This window comes from Oryzias latipes, chromosome 13 (genome assembly GCF_053564925.1).
Source record: "Oryzias latipes strain Hd-rR chromosome 13, Olatipes_Hd-rR_3.1".
Lineage (NCBI taxonomy): Eukaryota > Metazoa > Chordata > Actinopteri > Beloniformes > Adrianichthyidae > Oryzias > Oryzias latipes.
In genome coordinates, this window is record NC_136249.1 from 27,996,583 (window position 1) to 28,019,977 (window position 23,395).

General features: G+C 39.6%; 1 protein-coding gene across 5 annotated transcripts in view; it reads left to right on the forward strand.

Moving 5' to 3' along the window:
- stard13b (StAR related lipid transfer domain containing 13b) overlaps positions 1-23,395 on the forward strand; it is a 74,547-nt gene that overhangs the window by 39,841 nt on the left and 11,311 nt on the right. For 3 of the 5 annotated variants that reach the window (XM_023961613.2, XM_078956586.1, XM_023961615.2), the window contains one exon: positions 22,640-22,711. In XM_023961613.2, coding sequence (XP_023817381.1) covers positions 22,640-22,711 — 72 coding nt within the window. Of the gene's footprint in view, positions 1-3,301; positions 4,558-20,710; positions 20,913-22,639; positions 22,712-23,395 lie in introns of those variants that run through there. The other 2 variants (XM_023961614.2, XM_023961617.2) reach the window with 2 other exon arrangements.

Here is a 23,395-nt window from a genome sequence, read left to right on the forward strand (position 1 = left end):
CTCTGTGGTATTCTTTTTTTTTTTTTTTTTTTGCACCATAGGTGTGAAGAGCAAATAGGAGGAAGACATTCTTAAGAGTCTGATGTGTCAAACAAAAAGCATAAAGTGTCGGCTGCTGAAGCAATTTCAAATTAAAAGCTCCAAGCTTCCTCTTTGAATATAGTATGTAGCACATTAGGTGTAACGCTTCAGGCACGGCAAATGCCGCCCCCTATGAAGTGCCGCCCTGGGCGACCGCCCACATCACCCATATCAAAAACCGCCACTGACATAACTTGTTGTACAGTTTGATTTTAAATTCACTTTTTTCCGTGAACAGCACAAGTACATGTAGAATCAAGATTTAAATTCTAAATTGAATGATATGTTGTAAATGTATTAAAACTTCCAGGTTGAGTCAAAAGCAAAAGATTGTAAATTTTCTGTTTTGGCTGCATGGTGGTCTGTAGTTCTGCAGTTTTTACCAAGAAGGATCCCATTCTAAAAAATAGTTTACTGTCTACTCCCATTATGTTCTGACCAAACATCTGAATTAATTCCCCCACCTTTTTAATTTCAAATTATAAAAACAGAATTTTGAATCTATGCCTACATTATGACATTTCAGGTTCAGGATAGAAAATGTTCGATTTTTCTGAAAACTGAAAAGGTCCATCGTTAATTATTTTCTTGCATTGCTTGTCTCAAAGACTAAAGAAAATAAAATGACAATATTTATTCTATTTATTATTATTTATATTGTCCAAGATTGACAACTCAAAAAATAAAACCCTGTAGCATCTCGTCGCGTTAGGTCAGTGCTTCTCAATTATTTTCTACAAGAAAAAGAAAATGCCCCCCCCCCGGCAAACCCACACGCGGTGACAATATATAGGTTAGTATCTATAACAATTCTGTAAGTATACCTAAAATTGTATCTTTTAACATTAAAAAAAGGAAAAAGCATTATAAATCCACTTTCAACAAATATTAAATTTATTTAGCCACACAGAAGCCCTGTTAGTCTAAAACAGGAAAGTATCTTAAAGTGCCTGATATAAAAAAAATCTGTTAGTCCTTATTTAAACTAGAAACATTTTGACCAACTGAACCATTTGATGCAGAGAAAAATAATTCAATAGATAATATTAAATGTAAGATGATCTGAAACATTAACAGCACCAATATATTTAACGTTTTTACTTTGAAGAAATAGGCAAAAAAACATTGTGCTGATTTTTTTTCTAAATGATTGTTTATTTATGATCTCATAAAGTGCAGCTGTTTCCCTGCATTACCTGCTGTCTTTCTGTCAAATACTGACACCAACTAAACGACAGGCAGACAAAGAATACATTTATGGAAAATAAAGACACGTTATAAAAATGTGTTCAAAAGTTAATAAAGAATGACATTATTAGCATGAGCGGAGTCATCTAAAGGTACGCGATGATCCTGGCGTTGCGCAATCTAGCGCTTCGCGTGCGCTGTTCCTCCTGAGCCCACTACCCCTCCCCTTTCCTTCTCACACATGTGACAGGAGACGGCTTTTACAAACTCTGTGATATATCAGATAATAGTAAATCAATAGTGGCACAGATATTTTTTCAAGCACTGACCCGCTGGCACCACCGCGCCCCGTTAAATTTGCGCCCCGGGCAATTGCCCGTATTACCTTTGCCTAAAACCACCCCTACTACTGCCCCCCCCTCCCCCTCCCCCCCTGACATTGCATCGGGGGCGCGCCCCACTATTTGAGAAGCACTGCGTTAGGTTAAAGTAGATCCTAGCGGGGAAAGTAATCTCATTGTAACGTGACAATCCTTGTTTTCCCCCTTTTTTTAAAAACGAATTTGTGTAAAATATACAAGTCAATAAACCAGCAAAATCTGTGAGTTCCACACATTACACACTTGGTTTTTTCCCGTCCAGCTGAGCTGGAGCTGCAAACAAGACCTAAAAATCATCTCTGAGCTCAGAAAAATAAAAATGTCATAGCTTGTGTGTTAATAATTTTCTGTCACTATAGTGCTAGGCTTAAGCCTTAAGCACAGGGAGCATGTCTTTAGTCAAAGCAGTACTGCCCAGTGCAGATTACTGTACATGTGCTGCCGAATCAAACCACATCAGAGCAGCGTGTGCTTGCTATAGCAACTTAAGCATAATAAAAAAAGTGCCTATATATATAAATCTTTCACTGCCTCATTATGATGAACAGTTAAACCCACTTCGTCAGCTCTGGCAGGATCTTAGTGTTTGTTTGTGTGTCTGTAATGTGAGTCTGGATTCCTGTCGCGGGACTGTGTCGTAGTTGAGCTCTGAAACCCAGACAGAGGCGTGTTGTAACGTGTCTGATGAGGGTTGAAGTCGCAGCGTTTCCTCTGAGGACAGTGTCACGCAGCACACGGGCATCTCAGAGCACACAGGACTGAGGTTTTCCGAATGCCAACAGAGACGATGACACTTTTGATCCAGTTTAGCAAGATGGGTCCTGTAATGCGATACGTGTGATTGGAGACCGTCTAGACGGAGCAAGACGTGCAGAAAACACAAACTTTTTCTCACACTTTTCCTAAAACACTACCACTTATTCTTACATCTGATGCCTCAAGCAATCCTTTTACAGGATGGCATCTCTGTGAGTCACCACATTATGAAATGACCTGAACACAGTCACACCATCACCTAACGCCTTTAAAAAGCAACAGGCGGGTATTTAAATAGCTCTATTGGAGGGTGTGGACCGAACCATTAAACCCAGCAGAAGTATATGAAAATGTGCATCCGGCTCTGAAGTGTGCTGCTGAATTGTAGCCTTTGTGAGCTTAAGCTGGGGTGGATTCTGCCAGCCATGGAGAGGAACAGACAGGAGCTGTGTTTAACTTGGTCTCTTGCCCGTTCGTGCTCTATTCACGTGCATGGCGCCATGCGTATTACAAACAGGGAATCGTGTATGCTAAGACTAAAACGGTAACCTGGAGAATAGCAGGGATCCTGATTGGGTGGGTCTTCTAGTGGGCGGATGCAGACTTTGGTTTTAGGTGTGAAGAGATTTTTTTTTAATCCAGCTACATTTACAAATATGGAACATGTATTACAAGCTTTATTAGAAAACGGGAATGAGTCCTTTTATTATTAATCCAATTTGTTTTCTGGCAAACACTCTTACAAAACAACTTTAAAAGGCCTTCTTTAAGTGGTTTTTTGAGTTTCATGAAGTTAGTCATTACATTTGAGATTTTAAAAAAAAGTTTTTTTAACATAATTTTTCTGATGATGGAATACATATTAAGAAAAGTAAGCTTACGTTCTCATGTTTGAGTATTTCTTTATTCAAATCATTGTAAAGCAGGTTATGGAAGACTGTCTTTTAGACTTTTTCTTTTGTTACATAGAAAATACAAGTTCAATGCTCTCCTCCATTCTGATGCATCCACTTGCAGGCAAATAGATCCACATTGTACGTCTTTGTTTTCCTCGTTTGAGCTGGTATCTGGGACAACACTGTACAGCTCGATAACTCCAATATTGTTCGCCATTTAAAAAAAAAAAAATTATCAGTAATTTTAGCACCAGCAGTCCCACCCAAACTCAGAAATGATTTTCTGATGAACTACTTCCGCTCTGCAGTAACCATGTCCTGGTAAATGAGACAAGCCTTTTGATTTTTGCTAAAACTGGCATAACTAAAATTAAAAGACCACTGGGAAGGCTTTTAAAATAGTTCGAAAGATGATTGGAGTGGGACTTTAACCTTTTTTGTTTGTCTTTCTTTGCTCACAGTGTGCATTCAGTCCATAATCTGACTGTCTGACACTGAAGAAACTTGTAAGAAATGAGTAGTTTTCTGCAAATAGAAGTGAAACCCCGGATGTGGGGGTTGGGATAGCACAAATTAGCATTCTCCAACCAAGAAAAACAACTTAACCCTCCTTGTCTCCCCACCGCGGATTTCTCTAGAGTGGCAAAAAGTCACTCACGCCCTGTAAATGTGGCACCTGTGTCGGCAGCAACAGCAGCATGGTTGTTCTTAGAACAGGGTGAGACTAAAAGCCACAGTTTGGAAAGCCGTCCCACTCCCCACATCATCCACTGCTGCTCCGCTTACTCAGTTCATAGGCATTCCAGTGGTATTTATATTTCCCTCCAGAGCAAGGGTAAGTTGACAAGCCTTTACACAGGCACTGGATTCAGCTCAACAAGGTGGGCAGCACTCCCACTGCTTCTCTCCCATTGGCTGTGCTTGGGTCACATGGTCTGACTGAAGCGTTGGCTCTCCTCCCCCTGGGCTCTTTTGAGCCCTCCCTCTGAACTCAGGCTTTTTGCGCATGAATGTGAAGTTTTCTGTTGGTGAGACAGTGTGAGTGTGTTCCAGGCAGTGGTAAAGGATTTCCTCTTGGTAGAGTATTACAGATATGTTTCGGGAGCTCTCAGAGTCCACAGACAGTGAGTGTCTGGGCAGCATGACCCCTGAAACTCAGGATATCTATCAGAGAATGGATCACCGGCACAGACGCTCCAGCTACAGACTGGGCAGGATCATTGCCCGGCAGCAACTTCTCAAGAGGATTGCTGGAGGTAGGGGAGCTTCTAAGGCGAGAAGTTTGGGCCGTTGGTATCTCCCAGAAGGATATTCCCGCTGGTCGTGCTTCCAGGAAGCTGACTGCCAAAGCATGACATGAAAGCATGATGACTGTGAAATGACAGGCTGACCCCGAGTAAGAACCTTGTTCGGAATGAGGTGACTATGTCCTGATAGTTAGTTTCCTTTCCTTTCTATGGATGGGATTCAAATCACAGTCCTTCTGAATGTCAGACAAATATGTGCAGTGTTTACATTTGTCACCATAAAAAAGATAAACCTGACCTTAGCGACAATGGTTGTCAAGGTTGAAGTTGTGGTGAATGAGTCAACTGACTAAAACATACGGCAATAGCTGATAAGCTTCAAGATCAGTTGTGTAAGAAGCCTTGAGTGTAAGCAAAGGCACAAATTCACGTCTTCCTTAACACAGTCACATGTAATTTTGCTTTTGTTTTTAGGAGAGTGGCAACTCTTATTTGGCTTTTTTTGAGACCTCTAATCTCTTGTGGTTGCATCCACCTGGGATTCACAATCAGTCCCATGTGGTCAGGAGGGGGTAGGGTATGGCGAACAACAGGGAGAACAATAAGCTGTGAACTCTGATTCCTTACCTCAAAGAGTGCTATGTTTCCCCACAGAAGGGTCTCCTTTCCAGTCACGGGGTGACGACAGCATGATGCGGTCCACTGTGTGGAAAGTTTCCCTTCATCTTCAGACAACGCAGAAAAAGCAAAAGCTATGCTTTAATCGGAGTGATCTAGAAAATGCACAAAGATTTTATTTTGTGGAACAGATGTGTGAAGACATCCCAAAGCTGGGCACACACACAGCAGTGTGTTGGTGTTCAGAAAGTCATTGTGTGGGCTTGTGGGACCATGCAGCCTGGCATGTGTTTTCCGATGACAGATGCCTGAATGACAGCAAAGCACCAATTTAAAGTCCCACTCCGATGTTCTACTGATCTGATGTAGAATTCTTCCCAGTGGTCTGAAACTGTTGCTTTCTATGACATGGTTCCTGCAGAGCAGCAGTAATTCAGTAGAAATTTGCTTCTGAGTTGTGTGCAGGACTGTTGGCACGGAGTAAGCCGTGCTAATTTCCCATGATCCCTTTGATGATGCCTTTTTGACACAGCATTAGATTGTGCTCTGCTGTTGTACTTTACTATTTTTGCTTTGGCTTTTATCTTTTGTTTTTATAGTAATATGGTCCTTTAAAAAACAAAACAAAAAAACAACAACTTTTTTTTTAACCTTTAGTTGTTTTTAATGTCTGAAGCTTTAATGTATGGCGCCTTGTTTGACTGTGGTCATTATTGGTGCCTAATAAATAAACTTGAGTTGAATGGAGTTTGTTTACACTCTCTCCCACTACCTTACAGCCCCTCACATCCCCAATCTAACATTAGCGGTGCAATAAAAATGATGAGAAACATCTAAGCTATCCAGCCGTATATTTTGCGCCAGATGCCAGCTTGGATAGGGAAAAAAGACGTTCATGGATCTGGTTGTCTACAAGTGATGCATCAGAAAGGAGCGCGCCGACCGTACCAGGTCCATCAAAAGCTTTTTAAAACCTCATTTGTTTCGTCTGCTCCTGATTCACTACGATTTGAATAAAGAAATAGAAATGCAGTTTTAATCTTAATTTTCTGAATATATGTCCTCTATCATGAGAAAAATGCCAGAAGAACATGTAAAAAAACAAACAAAACTCAGTTTTCATTGGAGTTGGTCTTTAAGTCATCTGGCTCATCAATGGAAAATATTCATGCTCAAACAGCGTTATGAGAGATATTTGCTTTTTTTGTTTGTATTTTTTTTCCAAGACAACATTTTTCTGTCTTAAACACTGCGGAGAACTAGGTTTTCTGCAATCATAGAGTTGTTGATAGTAAAAACCACTGCACAAGCTCCACATGTTAGAGAACAAAAATCAAGACACTTTTCAGCACATTTATTGTGTAGGTATTGACTTTAGAAGTTTATTTGTCCAATCAAATATACTGCATCTTTTACATAGGATGAAGTCAATGTTCTAATCAGTTTTAGGTAGCTGCCATTGGAGAGGAGTGACATGTTTTTTCATTATCAAGACCATGTTGTCGCCCATCATCAGCCATGTTTCCTTTCACATCTCGAGTCAAACTTAGCTAAGCTGTTAATTCTCATGGTGTTTTGAAGGTCTGACTGCTGAGAGACACGTCAGACCTCTGGTTGCGGTGGCTCCTGCCTTCCAGTTGGCTGGATCTGTTGACATTGTAGGTTGAAAGTCAGTGGGGGCAACGATGATGGGCAGTTGCTCACATATTGTCTCATCCTGAATTCCAGGGACGCTTGTTGAGTCTAAGTTTCCGATTTGTTTTCATGTCGGGGGCGTTTAGCCCACTGTGTGTGCATGTGTCCTGATTTGCTTTGAATGGTGACAAAGTCACACCAAGGTCGTTGAGGGTGTTTCAACACTTTGAGTGATGTATGAGTAACCAGACTGAGATAGGAACGTGTTCTTGTTCGTAATGATATTTTTATGTGAGGGGTGTGTCTTCCTATTTTATTAAATTAGCATCAGACACAGATTTATTTAGAATTTATTTAAAGCAATGACTTTCTTATAGTTATCCAGTGCTGCTATTGCATTGTGTCAGATTTTATTGTTCTTTTTTTGGAACCTAAAAACACTCAAATGAAGTCAAATGAAAACTTTTCTTCTTACTTATATTTTAATAACTCTGTGAAGGGCATGGGGATTGAGAGCATAGTTTGTTTTTTCAAATATTTTCTTAGCTTCAGAGCAACAGAGGGAATATCAGTTTTTTGTTGTAAAAACCATTCCTGTCCATAAAGTATGAAAGGAAAAATGAAAATAATAATCTGGGTTGATAAAAAACAAGATATGTACAGAATACTTGGAATATTCAACAGTAAAAATATACATTTTAAAAGATACAACAAAAGAAAAACTCAGCCATCATGAGATTACATAGAAAATGAATGCGGGTCATTTCAGAACCATGTTGCGCGTTAGTGGGGGTGTGGATATATCTCTAAATAAAGCTTTTTACTTGCATTAGGATAATGTAGTTTTGAGCATGCAGTATAATATTGTCAAATATTTTTCAGAGGAGGTATTTATAAAAAAAAAAAAACTTCTTCTGACAACATAAAATAATCTTAAAATACCGATCAAACATATTTATATTACTTCTTGTCTTTTAAAAATCAGACTTTTAAACTTCAAAGTTCCTATTTCACGACTCACACATAAGCTAAATTTGAGTTTCCCCGTACTGTTGCCAGAATTTAAATGAAAACCAGCCAGTAAACTGACTTAAATTCCCTCTTTTAGACTGTGCAAGCATTCCCGTTTGACATGGAAAAGTTCTGGAAACTCCATCAGCACTTTGGCGGTAACCCAGTAAGGTTTCATGCGGCTATAGACTTGAAGCTGCTTGGTTCTTGTCTCTCAGAGAAAGTGCTGTGTTTTTAACGAGAATCTCCCATTTTCCACATGAAGCCTCTTTTGTGCTTTAAATGTTGGAAAGAGTGAAGGTACCTGTATGTGGTCCAGTACAGTTAGCATATTTCTAAAGGGTAAATGGTATGTTATGTGCTTGAAAGACCTACTCCAAAGAAAATTGTGATTTTGGTGTTTTTAACATGTTCTTGTGACATTTATCTGATGATGGAGGGCAAATATAAAGATTATTGAGCTTAAAATTGTATTTCTGAGAATTTCTTTGTTCAAATAGTGCATCAGGAGCAGATTAATAAAATCCTGTTGGAAAAACCTTGTAGGTGTGTAGTAGAAGCTTATGACAATCCACTTGTAGACTAATAGATCTATCAACATCTCCGTTTTCCTGGTCTGAGCTGGCATTTGGCTCAAAACTGTACTGCTGGATAGCTGCAATAATTGCTCACCATTTTTGTTGCACTGGTAAAGTTAGGTTGGGGTTGTGAGGGGCTGTAAGCAAACGGGAGAGAATGTAAACAAACGGATGATGGGAAGGGGGCGGGCTTACTCCACCCACAGCCTAGAGTTGAATTTCTAAACAAAGCAGGTTTTTTTTCAGTCTTGGCCTGATCTTTGTCCTATGACATTTGTGGAGGTAGATCTTTAAACACGTAGCTATGTTCATTTTGAAAATTACACTTGGATTTTTACTCTGGATTTTTTTCCACCAGCACGAATGATTTTGTAGGATTCTGTTGTTCGGAACAAAAGTCTGCCCGCACTTCTCTTGCTACCCGCAGACGTTAAAATGGCAGCCAGCAAAGAGGAGCTTTGTTCCCAAAACAGGAACAATTTTTTAGTTATTTGGAACTAGTTCGGTTTACGACGTAGGCCAGGGGTGTCAAACCCATTTTCACTGAGGGCCACATCAGCATAGTGGCTGTCCTCAAAAAGCCAGATATAACTTATAAATGTAACTAAATGTAATGAAAAATAAATGTAACTGCTCCTTAATGTTAAATAACTCATTATTTATTTATTTTACCTTCTCAAAGTGACAATTACAGTTGCATAGAAAACATATGTTTGCTTGTTATTTTAGCATAATTCCTTTTTAATTTGATTCTGTCAGGTTAGGTTATATCAGTGCTTCTCAATTATTTTTTGCAAGGCCCCCACTAGGAAAAAGAAAATGTTTCGCACCCCCCCAACCCCCTAATAATTGTTTAAGCATACCTAAAATTGTATCTTTTAACATTAACAAAAGAAAAAAGCATTATGAATCCACTTTCAATAAATATTAACTCAATTTAGCCACACAAAATCCCTGTTAGTCTAAAACAGAAAAGAAGCTTAAAGTGCCTGAAATAAAAAAAAATCTGTCAGTCCGTATTTAAACTAGAAACATTTGACCAACTGAACCATTTGATGCAGAGAAAAATAATTTAGTCAATAGATAAGATTCAATGTAAATTGATCTGAAACATTAACACAGCAGCACCAATATATTTAACATGTTTAGTCTGAAGAAATAGGTAAAAAACATTGTGCTGATATTCTGTTTTTAAATGATTGATTGTTTATTTACGATCACATAGAGTGCAGCTGTTTTCCTGCTGTCTTTCTGTCAAATACTGACACCAACTAAACGACAGGCAGACAAAGAATACATTTATGGAAAAGAAAGACACGTCATAAAAATGTCTACAAATAGTTAATAAAGAATGACATTATTAGCATTAGCGGAGTCATCTAAAGGTACGCGATGATCTTGGAGTAGCGCAACAGAAGCAGCGCTCCGCGTGCCTGAGCCCACTACCCCTCCCCTATGGACAGTGTTCAAGTCCTCATGAATGGTTGCCCAATCTGGTATTACAAGTCAGATCCCCCCTAGATGTGAATAAAAACACACCTATTTTTATTTTAAGAAATTTAAAAATTTATGCTCTCGCGGGTCACATAAAATGACATGGCGGGCCTCAAGTTTGACACATATGACATATGATACGATCAACACCTGAAACAGAGATTCTGTCACGCTAGCAGTAGATCACCAAACTGGATTGTTTACAAACATTTTTACAGCTTCTAATTTGGTTGCACTTTTTCAGGCCAACTTTTCCTTAAATAAAATGTGTCTAAATCATGTTATTACAGCCTGATTTAGATCTATGATGTCACAAATGCAGAAATAAAGCTAATCATAAAAGGCCACAGTAGGAATTTTCAAAAATCACAAGTTTATATTCTGAATTTGTATCACAACGGAAAGTAAAAAAAACAATGTTTCATTTGAGCAGTTCTAAATAATAATAATAAAAAAGAATCATCTGTCAATATATTTTAAAAGAAAAATACTTCCATGTTTTGCCTAGTTTTTGTTCTCAGCCCCATGGAGATAAAAAAAAGACTTAAAAGAACACTTCACTTGGTAAAAGGAGAAGCTGTTCCTAGTAAAATGTGTCATCCTTTAACAACCAACCAAAAGAGCTTTGTGCTGTTCTCTGTTTGAAGAGTTTCATACAGTTAAGGGGCTCTTCAGAGGAAAGAATGTAGACTCTGTCCTCTGCCTCTCAAAACCTCACTCATCTGAAGTCTGCAGGATCATCAGTTTGGTGCCGTAGCATGTGGCACAGTTGACACAAATGTCATTCCTTTTAGCTTCAAGTAAGGGTTATATGACTAATGTAGGCGGGATTCTGTTCGGTTCATTTAAACTTTAGTTTGGCTGAAGTGTCCTGGAATTAATAATCCATTCTGGATTGTTTGTTGTTCTTAGAAAGATGTATTCTGTTTGTTTACTTGTCCTACAAATGACTGGTTATTGAGTGTTGTGTTCTGCATAGAACTGGTTTGCAGTGCAGAAGCATTTTTCATTGTGAAAAGGAACCGATGAATGTTATGTTATAGATTACTCCAGTATTTTCATTTTTTTTTTTTATCTCTGGGCTTTATGGCATCCACATTGAAGCTTTCTTAGAATTTTTGTTATAGTGTTCTGTTGCTATAACGCGATCTTGCTGTTTTTGTTTTTTTCCAGTGCTTCTTTCCTGCCTTTTTTTAACAGTGCCTTGTGTTCTGTGTCCTGATTGGCTGTCGACCCTGTCAATCAATCTTCCCTGTTCACAAATGATGCGGTTTTCCAGAGTCGTGATCAGATATTTGTTTTCATTCTATAATACTGGACTTTTTAGGGTTTAAATATGTTGATGCGCGACCGAGAAAATTGTCTGAAGTCTTTAATGAGGGGTTTTACAGCCTTAAAACATCTGTGACTCTACTTCACGGATACTTCCTTTACTGCATCTTATTTTTAGACCGTAACCTCCTCGATGAATGAGGGAACCCTGTATTCTAACCAAGAGCAAATACTGTCAACATAGAAAATGAAAGCACTTCAACGACCTGTCCAAGGGTGTAGCCTGCTTTTGCCTGACATTTAGCTGGGATAGGCTCCAACAATCCTGGGATACAAAAGGGACAAAGGAGGTTTGGAAGGTGGATGAATGGATATCAAGTAAAAAAATATTTCTATTAAATAATTATTTAACTCACAGTTTTCAACCAAAGTTAAATTATCTTTAATAAATTGCGAGATTAGAGAACTCGTCTTTTTTTTTTTTTTTTACATTTTATCCCTTATACCAAAACATTTATTGATATTTTTGGTTATAGTTTATGTCTCTCTTACCTGCTCATGAGGATACTAAATGGTGCTACTAAATGGGATCTTTTAAACATTCTGGCTTTGATTCAGAAACTTTTGAAGCTACGTTTACACCTCGCATTCGACGTGCGTTCAGCCCATGTCTTCACACTGGAAGGCAGGGAGTGACCTCTTCTTCTTCTTCTTTTACTTTTTCCACTGTTTACATGTCTGCCACCTGCACTTGTGAGGTGTGAAATGTCAAAGCGGTACAAACCGCTTTATTTATCCCGACATCTGAAAGATTTGGTGTCGTAGAATTCTAGCTGGGCACAAACCATTGAATAATTAATTTCTTCTCCATGATCAAGTGTCAAACGGTTGGCACTTCCTTGAATTAAAAGGGGTGCCATCCATATGTCACGACCAAATCCCAGTCCCTGATTGGTCAAAGTTTGACCTGGTCTAGCTTTTGATGTTAACATGCATTCACTGTTTGTTGAATTTGTACATAGAGCCCGAAAAACAATTGTAAAAACCTGCGTAGCTACATGTGAACATGTGTTTTGGATGCTGAGGCCCTAAATTAGAGTTGACATACGTTTACATAGACTTTTCTTTGAAAGTAGCCGCTTGAAAGCTCGTTGCTGTGGCCGGTGTGAAGTCACATTTAAAAACAGATTCCTGCTATTTCCTCTTAGTACTTTCGTGCGTCAGACTGGACTCACAGCTTTCCCTGCTCTCATCTTTTTCTTGTGGAAGACAGTGTTGTTCCTACAGCCTGACAGCTGCCACATGTGCGCGGCTAATCATTTACCAAGAGCAGATTTCAGGAATGCTTCAGCTGCACTGTCACTGAAATGGAAAGTCACACATTAACTACAGCAAAATGGAAAGTTTTTCCTCTGTGTTTCACATATAAGAAACCTCCAACTTGAAAATGCCTCATTGGTGAGAATATACCCAAGACATACTTTAGGATGGTGTTAGTCCTGTAAAGTGGTACTGTATTAATTCTTTTGAAAACAAACCACAAAAATTCCATCATTTTTAAATCTTTTATGTGCTCTTTTCTCTATTTAAATCTCCATGTTTTTGAATAAACTTTATTTTACATCTTTTGCCCCAATTTTTATAGCTGTCACTGAAAATTACTCTGTGCTTTTGATTTCAACATGTTTCTGTCATATTTCAAACCGTATTTTGTTCACTTTTATGTTTCAGGGTTGTCAAGCATATCTCAGAGTTTAGCGCTTTGCCGCCCTCTTGTGGTTGAATTTGACATTACATATGACATCAGCTTCAAAATAAAATGACCGTGAGGTTAAGATGACATGATATTTGGCTTCTGTCTTTTCCTTGTGGGCAAACAGCCAATCCAGACACAGAATTTTTTAACACTGATTTTTGAAAAATGTTTTAACAATTCTTTTGCTTTGGTTTAATACATAAAATAAATCAGTAACAGTCGCCCTCCATCTCCTTAAGTATGGTGAAGCTCATGATAAAGTGACCGTTCACTTTGATGTTGTTAATTAGGACCAGCATTTCAGGGAATGACTGTGGTTTTATTGTGAAGGTCCTGGGCGGACTTTCTCACGGTAGGGGCTCTTGTTCTGACATCGGCCGTCTCTGTACCCTCTGACTCTCTGAGGCCAATCCCAGAGAAGGAGGGAACCCCACTTTAGACCCCTCTGGGAACTCTTCCAAATGAGAGGAAGGAGGATCTAATGAAGCTCCGCAGGAACTTCAGAGGACTTCCGCATGTTTTTTTTTTTCTGTTATCCCCCATCATTTGTACTTTACAAACCTACACACACAAGCTTTATTTAATTTGGAGGCTAGTTTTTTGTGCTTTTGCTCATGGTATGGAAAAAAATTCTAATAGCTTTCAAATTAATACACTTCCATGGTTTTAGGTGAGTCTGCAGACATGGTCAGTATTTCCCCCTTTAGCCATGCTGCACAGCATCACTGGAAAACCAAATAATTACAGTGTGCCTATAATCTGTCAAAGGGCAAGTAGAATTACAGTGACACAACTGAATGTAACGAGTGGAAAAAACTGTTCATGACAATCTACTTAGCTGTTCATAAAAAAGAAGAGCTTCATGGACTTTAAATTGGGTTGCAAACACAACTGCAGGCTTAACCCAGCTATTTAAACTGAGGAATCAAGTTATTTTCATGAGCACATCATGGGAAACCAGAAGCCAGCTGTGAGGAGACAGGATTAGAGATGAGACGGGAGCTGAAAAGATAACTGAAAAAGATCAGATTAAAGTCTCGCTGGGAGAAAGAGAGAGGCACAACAAAGGGAGGAGAGTGAACACTTTCATGGAGGTCTTATTGGACAAAACAGGGAGCTAAAAATCAGACAAGATGCCCTCATAGATCCACACTGATTCTGTGTCACCAGGCTGTCCCACTGCCTGTGATAAACTCCTGTCTAGGCTTGAATGTTTAAAAAAACACCAGAAACAAAGACAAACTGGGGAAATGAAAGTTGTTGTGGGCACATGACTATTAATCCTGCAAAGAGTGTAACAGTTAATACATTTAATAGATTTGTATTCCTACAATCCAACTAGATCAATCTGTCTGAGGCAAGTTGTTAATTGAATCGACTTATACCATTAAAAAAAAATTCATTTCAAAATGGTATCAATGGATTCTGTCAATCTTGGAAAATACTGTTAGGATTAAGGCCTGGTAGATTTATATTACTGTAACCCAAAAACGTCCATCACAGAGGACAACACACATGCAAAAACAACAATGGGCTGAACTTTAGAGAACTAATATTTGAATGAATCATTAATTCTTGTTAACTTGTTTATTATCCTGCAAGAATTACAAGGAATCTGAAAAACTTCACCTGCACTGTTCAGTTTTTACCTCTGAGTCACACTTGTTGAAGTTTTGGCTAAAGGATCGATTTATGGTCAGTGAATTGTTCAAAATTAACCAAAATCATCAACCACAAATTATGATATGAATCAAATTGAGATTAAAATCAATTACACCCCTGATCCTGCATTATTAATAATGTATTTCATCATTTAAAAGTATTTTAATCGATCAAATATCTTTAAACTCATGTTCCAGAATAAATATTGATTTAGGAATCCTTCACAAAGTTCGCCATGATGGCTGTCAGAACACTTTAGCACGTGTGGGAACATGGCTGCAGTTAAAGGGTTTCAGGCTGTTCAGCCATAGAGGTTTCTTCATCATGTGTTTTACAGAAATCTCCCAGGTTTCTGTTGGATTCTGAGATGTTTCCAGCAGACCAGACGTTCAAGGTCACTCTTCGCTTGATTTAGAGTGCTTTGAGTTTCTCTGTTTGATACTGCACCCCAAATTGTACTAAACTGGGACCAAAGATGAAGAACACTTGACTGAAAAGCTGAAATTCACTGTCTTTAGTTTTCTGCAACCCCAGGGAACCAACAACTTCCCAAAACGGAGTGAAAGCTATGAGGGAGATAAAAATACTGCAGCATTGAGGGTTTGAACTGTGAATCTTTGGCCAGGCAGCCCAAACATTGTATCCCAGTGTTTGTCTTGCGCCTGCGACAGCCAACCAGATGCAGCGTGCTATCAGTTTACAGACTGGCTCAGGGATAATTCTGCTCAAAGGCTGTTTGTCGTAGAGATTTTCCCCCAAAAAAACATGCTCCCCTCACAAAGACTACTAGCAGTAAAACTTTATTAGGATGATGTTACATCGTCAGGAAGGACCACGTTCAAGAAATGAATCAGATTTGGCTTTTGACTACTGGTGGCCAACGCCGCCAGGAATAACAGCATCTGAAGTGGCGTCTGGGTACTTTTTAAAGTCGTCACAGAGCGTTTTATCAACCTGCAAATTCCGAAAAAGCTCTGTCTGGGATTTCCAGACTTGCGTTAGGGAAAACCAGAAAGACTGGCAGGAAAAGAGACTTGATGAGTTGTTTCCCCCTGAAGATGAAAGCAGCCTCTCTCTGGGTGTCCTTCAGAGGTGAAGGAGAGTGTTACCACAGCTGTGCTGCTCTTGTTTAAATTCAATACTGGACCTCAGGAGGAAAACAGCCCCCATGACTTTTGACCCAGCAGGCTGTGACGATGGTCAACAACAGCAGCTCTCTAGCTAACAGAGTTATGCTATTTACTCTCAGAATCAATGAACCCTTGCTGTGAGTGTGTGCGTACGCTGGGAAATGAAAGGTGACTGTTGTAGCAGTGGAGCCATTAGGAGTCTCTGAGCAGACTGCCGAACAGCATGAATCTGTGATCGGTCGTCTGAAAGCGAGGAAAATTAATTTAAGCACCAGCGATGACGATCAGTGGCATATTTAAAAGACTTGTGCAAGTCGGGCTCACAGCTTTTGAATGCTAATTCCTTGTTGGCACCGGGTTTGCATTGTGTTTGTCCTCCGGTCCCTGTTCCGCAGGAGCCGTTTGCTTTATCCACTCACAACCACAGACATGTGATCCATTGAAAGGACTTCTCCACAGGTCGCTGTGGACCACAGGGTAAAAGCAAGCCCAAGATTTGCTAGCTCATTTGTCTTTCAGAACATTTTGCTCTGGTGTCGTAGCAACGCAGCCCAGAGGTGATCATTTTAAACCCGCATCTCATGCCGGCTGCTGCATAACAGGTCCCCTGTGACCCCCACAAGATCAAATGAGGGGGCTGGAAGTCCCTGTGATTCGACACTGCCTCTGTGTAATTACTTGGCCTGTGGAGCCGGCCAGCTCATGTGTCAATCACTACATCAAGAACAAAGTCACATCCACACAGGCAGTGCGCTGTTATTCATGTTTGCAGACATATGAATTCTCAGCCGTTGCCATTGTTTATTCGCGCCTAGCCCACTGTATCCTGCAAATTAACACTTTTCCAGATTACGGCCGACACGAATGTGTCAAATTCAAGATCTGTTGAGAAGTTTGTCCGTGACACCTCCTCCTGTTTTGTTGAGGATTGTGCTGAGGATATTGGAGTCTGAGGGACACGTGGAGTTTGGTTAATTAAGACCCACTTGAGAGCACAGGAAACCTCTCTTCCCACGACACTATAGGTGAATTACATGGGGTTCTGATATATTAATCCATCTGGTATAATCCTGCAATTTGGGGGTATTGGGAGGATTGGGGGTATTTCAAATTTAAATGGAGAGAAAATCTTTCACATCAACAGGTGAGCTTTTTAAAAATGCCTTATAATTTGCTTACATTTAAGAGGATGGTTATTACACAAGTTCTAAAATTCTTTCAGCAGCATTCGTTAAAATGACAAAAGAAACCATGTTTCTCACGTTCTGACTCACATATGCTGGCAGAGCAGACAAAGAGAGCCACTGTGTGAGGTTAATTATAGCCTCTGTTCAAGTTTGAAGGCAAATGAGTCAAATCTTCTGAGTTTTAATACACTGAGTCACCCTGAACAATACATGTTAGCCCATTACCTGCTCAGAGCCTGAACAATAACATTTAAATATGGAATCTCATAGTTCTTCCAGCTGAGCAGAACTGCTGCATTTGGAGATGGAAGCACTGTCCTTGTCCTCCTGTCATTGTCGCTACCTGGCTTTGGTTTCCTTTGACTTAAATGTTGGTCCAAATCTGTATAAGAAAACTGGACTGAGTGAGTGTGATGTCAATCATTTCCGGATTATCATAGGTTTAAAACAAAGAGATTCTGAACCTTTTGGCGACTCAAAATCAGATTATTTTCCGTGTAGCAGTCTTTCCAGGGTTCAGTGTCAGTAAAGCGGAGTTTAATATATAAAATAAGGAGCTCAGAGACACGTTTGGGTGTAGACAATCGCTGCAGGCTTTATTCTCCTTTTCATTCACATATCCTGAAGTTCATTTGTCTCATTACGTCATCATCCCAACACCAATGCGGAAGTAAACAGTGTTACAAACGCCCCCTCCTGCAGATGAAATGTCCCGTTTCAGCATAAAACAATAAAGAGGAATGAAAATAGTGTTTTATATTGGCTTTGGAACGTTGAAAATGCCAAAAAAAGTGCTCCTCCTTTTGTGTGACGGAAGCGTCACACAGACGTAGAGATCTGGTCTTTGGTGGAGGAAGAAAGGATTCAAGCGAACAGCTGCAGGGACACCGACGACGGCTTCATCGGGCTGCAGAGATCCTGCAAACCAACCATCAATAAATAAAACTTTAATGAATCGTAAATCAAACAAATGACCTTCCAGACATTTGGAATGTTATCAATAAACATTCAGCTCACCTGTTCAACAAAGTTTAGTCGGTCTTCTCTGCTGCTGCACGGCGTTCACCTGCTGCTCTGCATGCTAACTTCCACTGTAATCTCCTAAAATTACGAGTTTTTTTCTCCTAAATTTACGAGTTTTTATCTCCTAAATTTACGAGATAAAATCTCGTAATTTTACTTTTTTTTTTTTTGGTGGCTCTAAATTTTTTTTTTTTTGGTGGCCCTAATACTCCGTCGTATTATTCCTTTAATTTGTATTTTCTTTTTTAATAATTGATCCTGAAACTTGTTTGAATTTTTTTATTTACTAACAGTGGATAAATAGTTAACCAACTTTGTCTAAAAAATAAATAAATCAAACAAGAACAAAACAATTAGTGTACACAAAATAATGACAGCAGATAAGTTGAAACTTTATTTTTGTTTTCTGTGGACAAAAGTCTGATCTAATCCAGAAATATGAAATTACATGGATGAGTATTTGTGACTTAATAGAAAAAAATGTAAAAATGAATAAAATAAAGTTGGTAAAATAAACTTTATTTTATATATATATATATTTTAAATACACACACATGTAAACGATGCCGTTATAATTACTCTACATCATAACTAGACACATTTGTTCTTTCACATACAACACATTTTATGTAGAAGGAGCCATTCCAAGCCAAAACAATAAACGTCAAATCCTTTGAGTATGAAGCACATCAAAAAGAGTTGCTTAAAAGAGAGTTGGAGGACACAATATTACATATTCCCACCCCTATTATGCTTTACTTAGCTTCTAATTAGAGGTCAGGGCTGCAGGTCAGGTTGCCAATACATTAGGTTCCACATTTTGGAAATGACAGCCACACATGAAGTTGTCACCACATTAACAGTCAGAGATTTATTGAGATTCAGTTGTGTCCCTTCTTGTATTTTTTTTTCTTAGACCTAACAGTGATTATCTCTTTTATTTTGCTGTTATCTATCACTTACGTTTAAGTTCCCCATTTTGCTCTCTTATGCACAATTGAAAACTGTGCGACAGATGGAATGTGGGACTATTTTGGGCATGAAACATCAGATGTTGTGGTTTTCAAGCAGACTGCAGAGGAGGGGTCTGAGTGTTTCCTCTGGCTGTCTGTCTAGCCTTCACTGACTGCTCACTGTGAGCGGGTGTCTGTTAGTTATTAGCATCATACAGGGAAAGAAGGGGCCTCCCCCTCAAGAGCCTCCCAGCATGACAACACCTACTGTACTTTGGAGACTCTTTTTTCCATATCTGCTTGTTTCTTTCCTACTCCAGGTGTTTTCAGGAGACAGCCGTGCACTCAGCTGCAGCCTCACTCGTCTGGCTGATTCATTCTTTTGCGGAGAACTGTGGGGGAGGAACACACAGACATTTTTATAGCTCTACGTGATCCTTGCACGTTGGAGTAGCTTGCCCGAGACTGTTTTTTTTAAGAGTATTTACTGTTAAATGCTGTGTTATGGCAACTTAAGTGGATTAGCTACGACATCCTGTCTTGACGCTGAGCTTTACGCTTGGTCGTAAGCTCTGTAGATCACGACAGGAAGTGGCAGGAGCGTCATTAGGGTTAGTGTAGTACAAGGAGCTTACATCTGGGAGTATGCTCACGTAATTGGAAATTGTTTTGTGATATGCTGTCCCTTTGTAATTACAGAACCATGGAAAGCCCCAATAATTTAAAGGGCCGTTTAACACATCTTAAACAAACCGATTTTCTTTGACCACAGTTTGTGTCCTTTAGTTGGAAATGGGTTTATTTGTCACTCAGCCTATTTATCCTCTTCCGCTTGATTAGGATTGTCCACCTATTCTGAATACATTTCTCATTTCATGTCATCTTTCTTTTAACTTTCCCCCTCATTTTCACAGAAAATCGTTAAAGACCCACCAATCATGTTTTTGTTGCTTTTAACACGTTCTTGTTGCATTTTTCTCATGATGGATTGGACATTGAGAAAATTAAGCTTAAGACTAACATCTCGGTTTTCCTCATCCGAGCTGGCGTCTGGCTCAAAACTGTACGGCTGGATGGCTCCATTATTGCTCACCATTTTTGTTGCACCGCCAATGTTAGGTTGGGGGTGTGAAGGGGAGTTTAGACAAAAGGATGATGGGAAGTGTGGGCAGGCTTACTCCACACCCACAACAACTCAGGTGAATTTCTAATAAACCCCTGCCACTCTGCAGATACTATGTCCTAGAAACGGACAGATTTCTTTTTAATTTTGACAAAAAAACGCTTTGACAATAGATCAAAAGATGATTGGAGTAGGTTTTTAACTATTTATTACATCTACTGATCTTGCCACAGGTTAAGACAAAGGTAGCTCAGACAGTACCCTGATGTGGGGGATTGGGGCTGTTTTGGGCACCACAGCATGATTCACTGCTGCTGATTGCCAAGAGGTTTATGTCATGGATTTCCCCGAGGCCAGCCAGCTGCCTAGCGCATATTTTTTCCATTCCATTCACGGAAAAACATTTGGACCCTTTCGGAAGCACGTTTTTGTGAAGAAGAGCGTTCATTGTATCAGTTTTACCAGCATTTGAATAACATATGACATTTTTTAAAGTCATAAATCTGAAAAGGAAATGATTGTGAGTAACATAAAACATCTTTTAGTGTTGGGCTGCAGAGGACTTTTTTTTTTTTTTGCTGAAAATGTGCTGACTTGGATATAAAAGAGTTGTGCTGGGTAGTGGGGGGACGGACAGGCCATAAGGAGCTGAGGAGGTGGAAGAGGAGGGTGGGTGTTCTGGAGCCTGCCACAGAAAGGGGTGGGTTGAAGGAGAGATTTAGTGTTGGGACAGCCACATGGGTAGATGGAAAGAGAAAGGAAGAGAAGGAGCTGTGGGTCCGAGTTCAAACTGCCAGCTGTGTTCAGAGAAGCAGAAGGAATGCGGCTCAGCGTGGGAATGAAGATGCTTTGACATGCTGAGAGACGCTCTTAAGTACTGATGGATGTATGATCCACTCCGGCTGTATGATGAAAACATCCCGTGAGTACACAGTGAGTTGTTACTGGAAAGACGAGCAATTTAATTTATCCAAGGGGTTTTGGAGAGTTGGCTTGTGTTTCCCTGAAAAGGGTGGTCTATTTTGCATTCAGCGTTTTTGTTTCTCAAAAAGAATATATTAGAAAAATATTTTTTTCTGTGCAAAAGAAAATCCAACAAAACAAAATAATTTAATTGTTTGTGAACAAGCCTCCTTGAAGATGTGTAACCAGCTGGAATCATATCATATCCAAGCGTCTGATTGCATAAGCCGTGTTCTTTACAGTGACTGTTGCATAAACTGAATTGTAAAAGAAGGGTTTGCCCTTGCTTTAGATACTTTGCCTATACACAGCTTTTCACATATCAACCCATTGTGTGTCTTCATGAAACTGTAATTCTATATTGTACACAGTTTTAAACCAAAGGAGGGTTGAGGAGAGCAAACAAGTTCTCATTCTTTGGCGTGATGCCCACCCAGCCTTTTATCCACAAGAGATTTCCTCAGAGAGGATGAGAGGACATAATGTCTTAGTATCGTGTTACAGAATGCAAAACAGAGAGGAATTCCCAGCTCCAGTTACACTCCTTCAGTGGTCCAACCTGCAGCCATTGGTCACAACAGGACCTGGCAGGGCGCTTCCCTGTGTGCTGCACTACAATGATACCAGCCTGATTTGGGGCAGCTAGGAGGGAACTACAACTGAGGGCCAAAAGACTCCTGCACATGCAGGTGGATGCAGAGCGGAGTGGCTCCTGACCGTGTGCACATGTTGACCTAACTGTTGGCTAAGGGGTTAACAACAGACTTCTATGACATTCAAGGACACAGGGAACTGTTAATATTTGTTCAGTTGTGGGTCATTCTGAAGACCAGAGTCACTTCTCATTGATCATGGCGTGACAGAATAGAAGCAGCAGAGGTGAGTTGTTTTGGAAAGCAGCATGGAAATAATGCAACTGTTGTGATAGTTTAGTATTTGATTACATTTTATAGTCTTTAATTGTTTTATTAGAGCCTCTACTTTTTATTTTGCAAAGAAAAACACACATTTTTATGACATTTAAGCTACAAAAAATGCTCCAACTATATCTTAAATTACATTTTACCCCTCAGATCAGATTTAGCTTTAAGGGGAAAATCCTTTCTACTTTATTTTACTAACTTGTGCAACACTTTGATTACAGGATTTTTTATTAAATTATTTTTTTTATATAAAGCTGTCTGTGTGCTCTGTCACCCCTGTGTCAGACATCATGTCTCATGAAGGCGGTAAATGGCACCAAACTCTATTAACATTAATGGAAAGGTGCCAATGGTCTGTTTCCTGTCCTTGTCATCGATGGCTCTGAAGCTCGCACATACCTCGCTCTGTAGGTCAGTTTATGATCCCAAAGCACATCTTTATCAAGTCTTTGCTTGCAGAGATTTCATGAAGTAGTCTTGGAGATTTCAGAAAAGTATTTGAATTTGGTTGTATTTGTGTCTTCTATTTGAGTTGGTCTCTTGAAGTATTTTCGTTTTATGAGAACTACCTTTTTTTTTTTAAATGTTTGTGCACTCGAGGGGAATTTATCAAACCCACCTCGTCTCTTCGATGTCGAGTCTGTGCCTGCAGGATCATTAAATGCAAGCCTTGCTGTTTTGGTCTATATACTGGTGGTTTTTCCTAAATGAATAAAACTTTATGTGGTTGAAGTTCACGTTTTATCTCTGTCTTGTCTTCCAGAAATTGAAGCAAAAGAGGCGTGTGACTGGCTGCGGGCAGCAGGATTTCCCCAGTATGCTCAGCTCTTTGAAGGTAATAAAAGCACTCAGAGAACTCCCACATGCATTCATCACAAAGAGGGCAATTGTTTGGGAAAAAGATTAATAAAACAGCATGCCAGTAAACGGGTTCTGTCATGGATCTAAAATAGAATTTTCTTTTTAGACTTTTTGTAAACCTGACTGTTTCCGTTTTAAGATGATGAGTGGAAAGTGGTGGACAGTGTCAGCTCCTCTCTTTCCAACTCTGCCCACAAAACCATCCATTCATGCCCTGCATGGTTCGCCTCATTTATGCCACTGTTCTCGGAAAGCCTTCGAGCCGGGGCTCAGATCTCTAGACACCACAAAACAAGTAGAACATCAGATGCTTTTAAAATCTAATCTTTTCCAAGCTACGATTACTACGTAAACATGTCCTCTGTGCTGTAAGGCTGAAGTCATGGGAAGAAATGGGTTTAATCAGAGCTTCAAGTAGCTTTTCTCCCTTAGATCATTTTGCTGGAGCCAGACTTTTGATGTGCCGCCACACGATAGTTTTACTACACTTCAGTTTGATTATTCCGATGCTGAGGTTAAGCTTTAAAAACACCCAAATATCCCTTTATTAGGGTTAGTTTATGCTTCTGAGTTCTCTGTGTTTTCGATTCCTGGCACTAAAACCGGCTGGGTTTTGTTGAGCCCGGGGCCTCATTGCAATTTCTGCTTTTCATAAAAA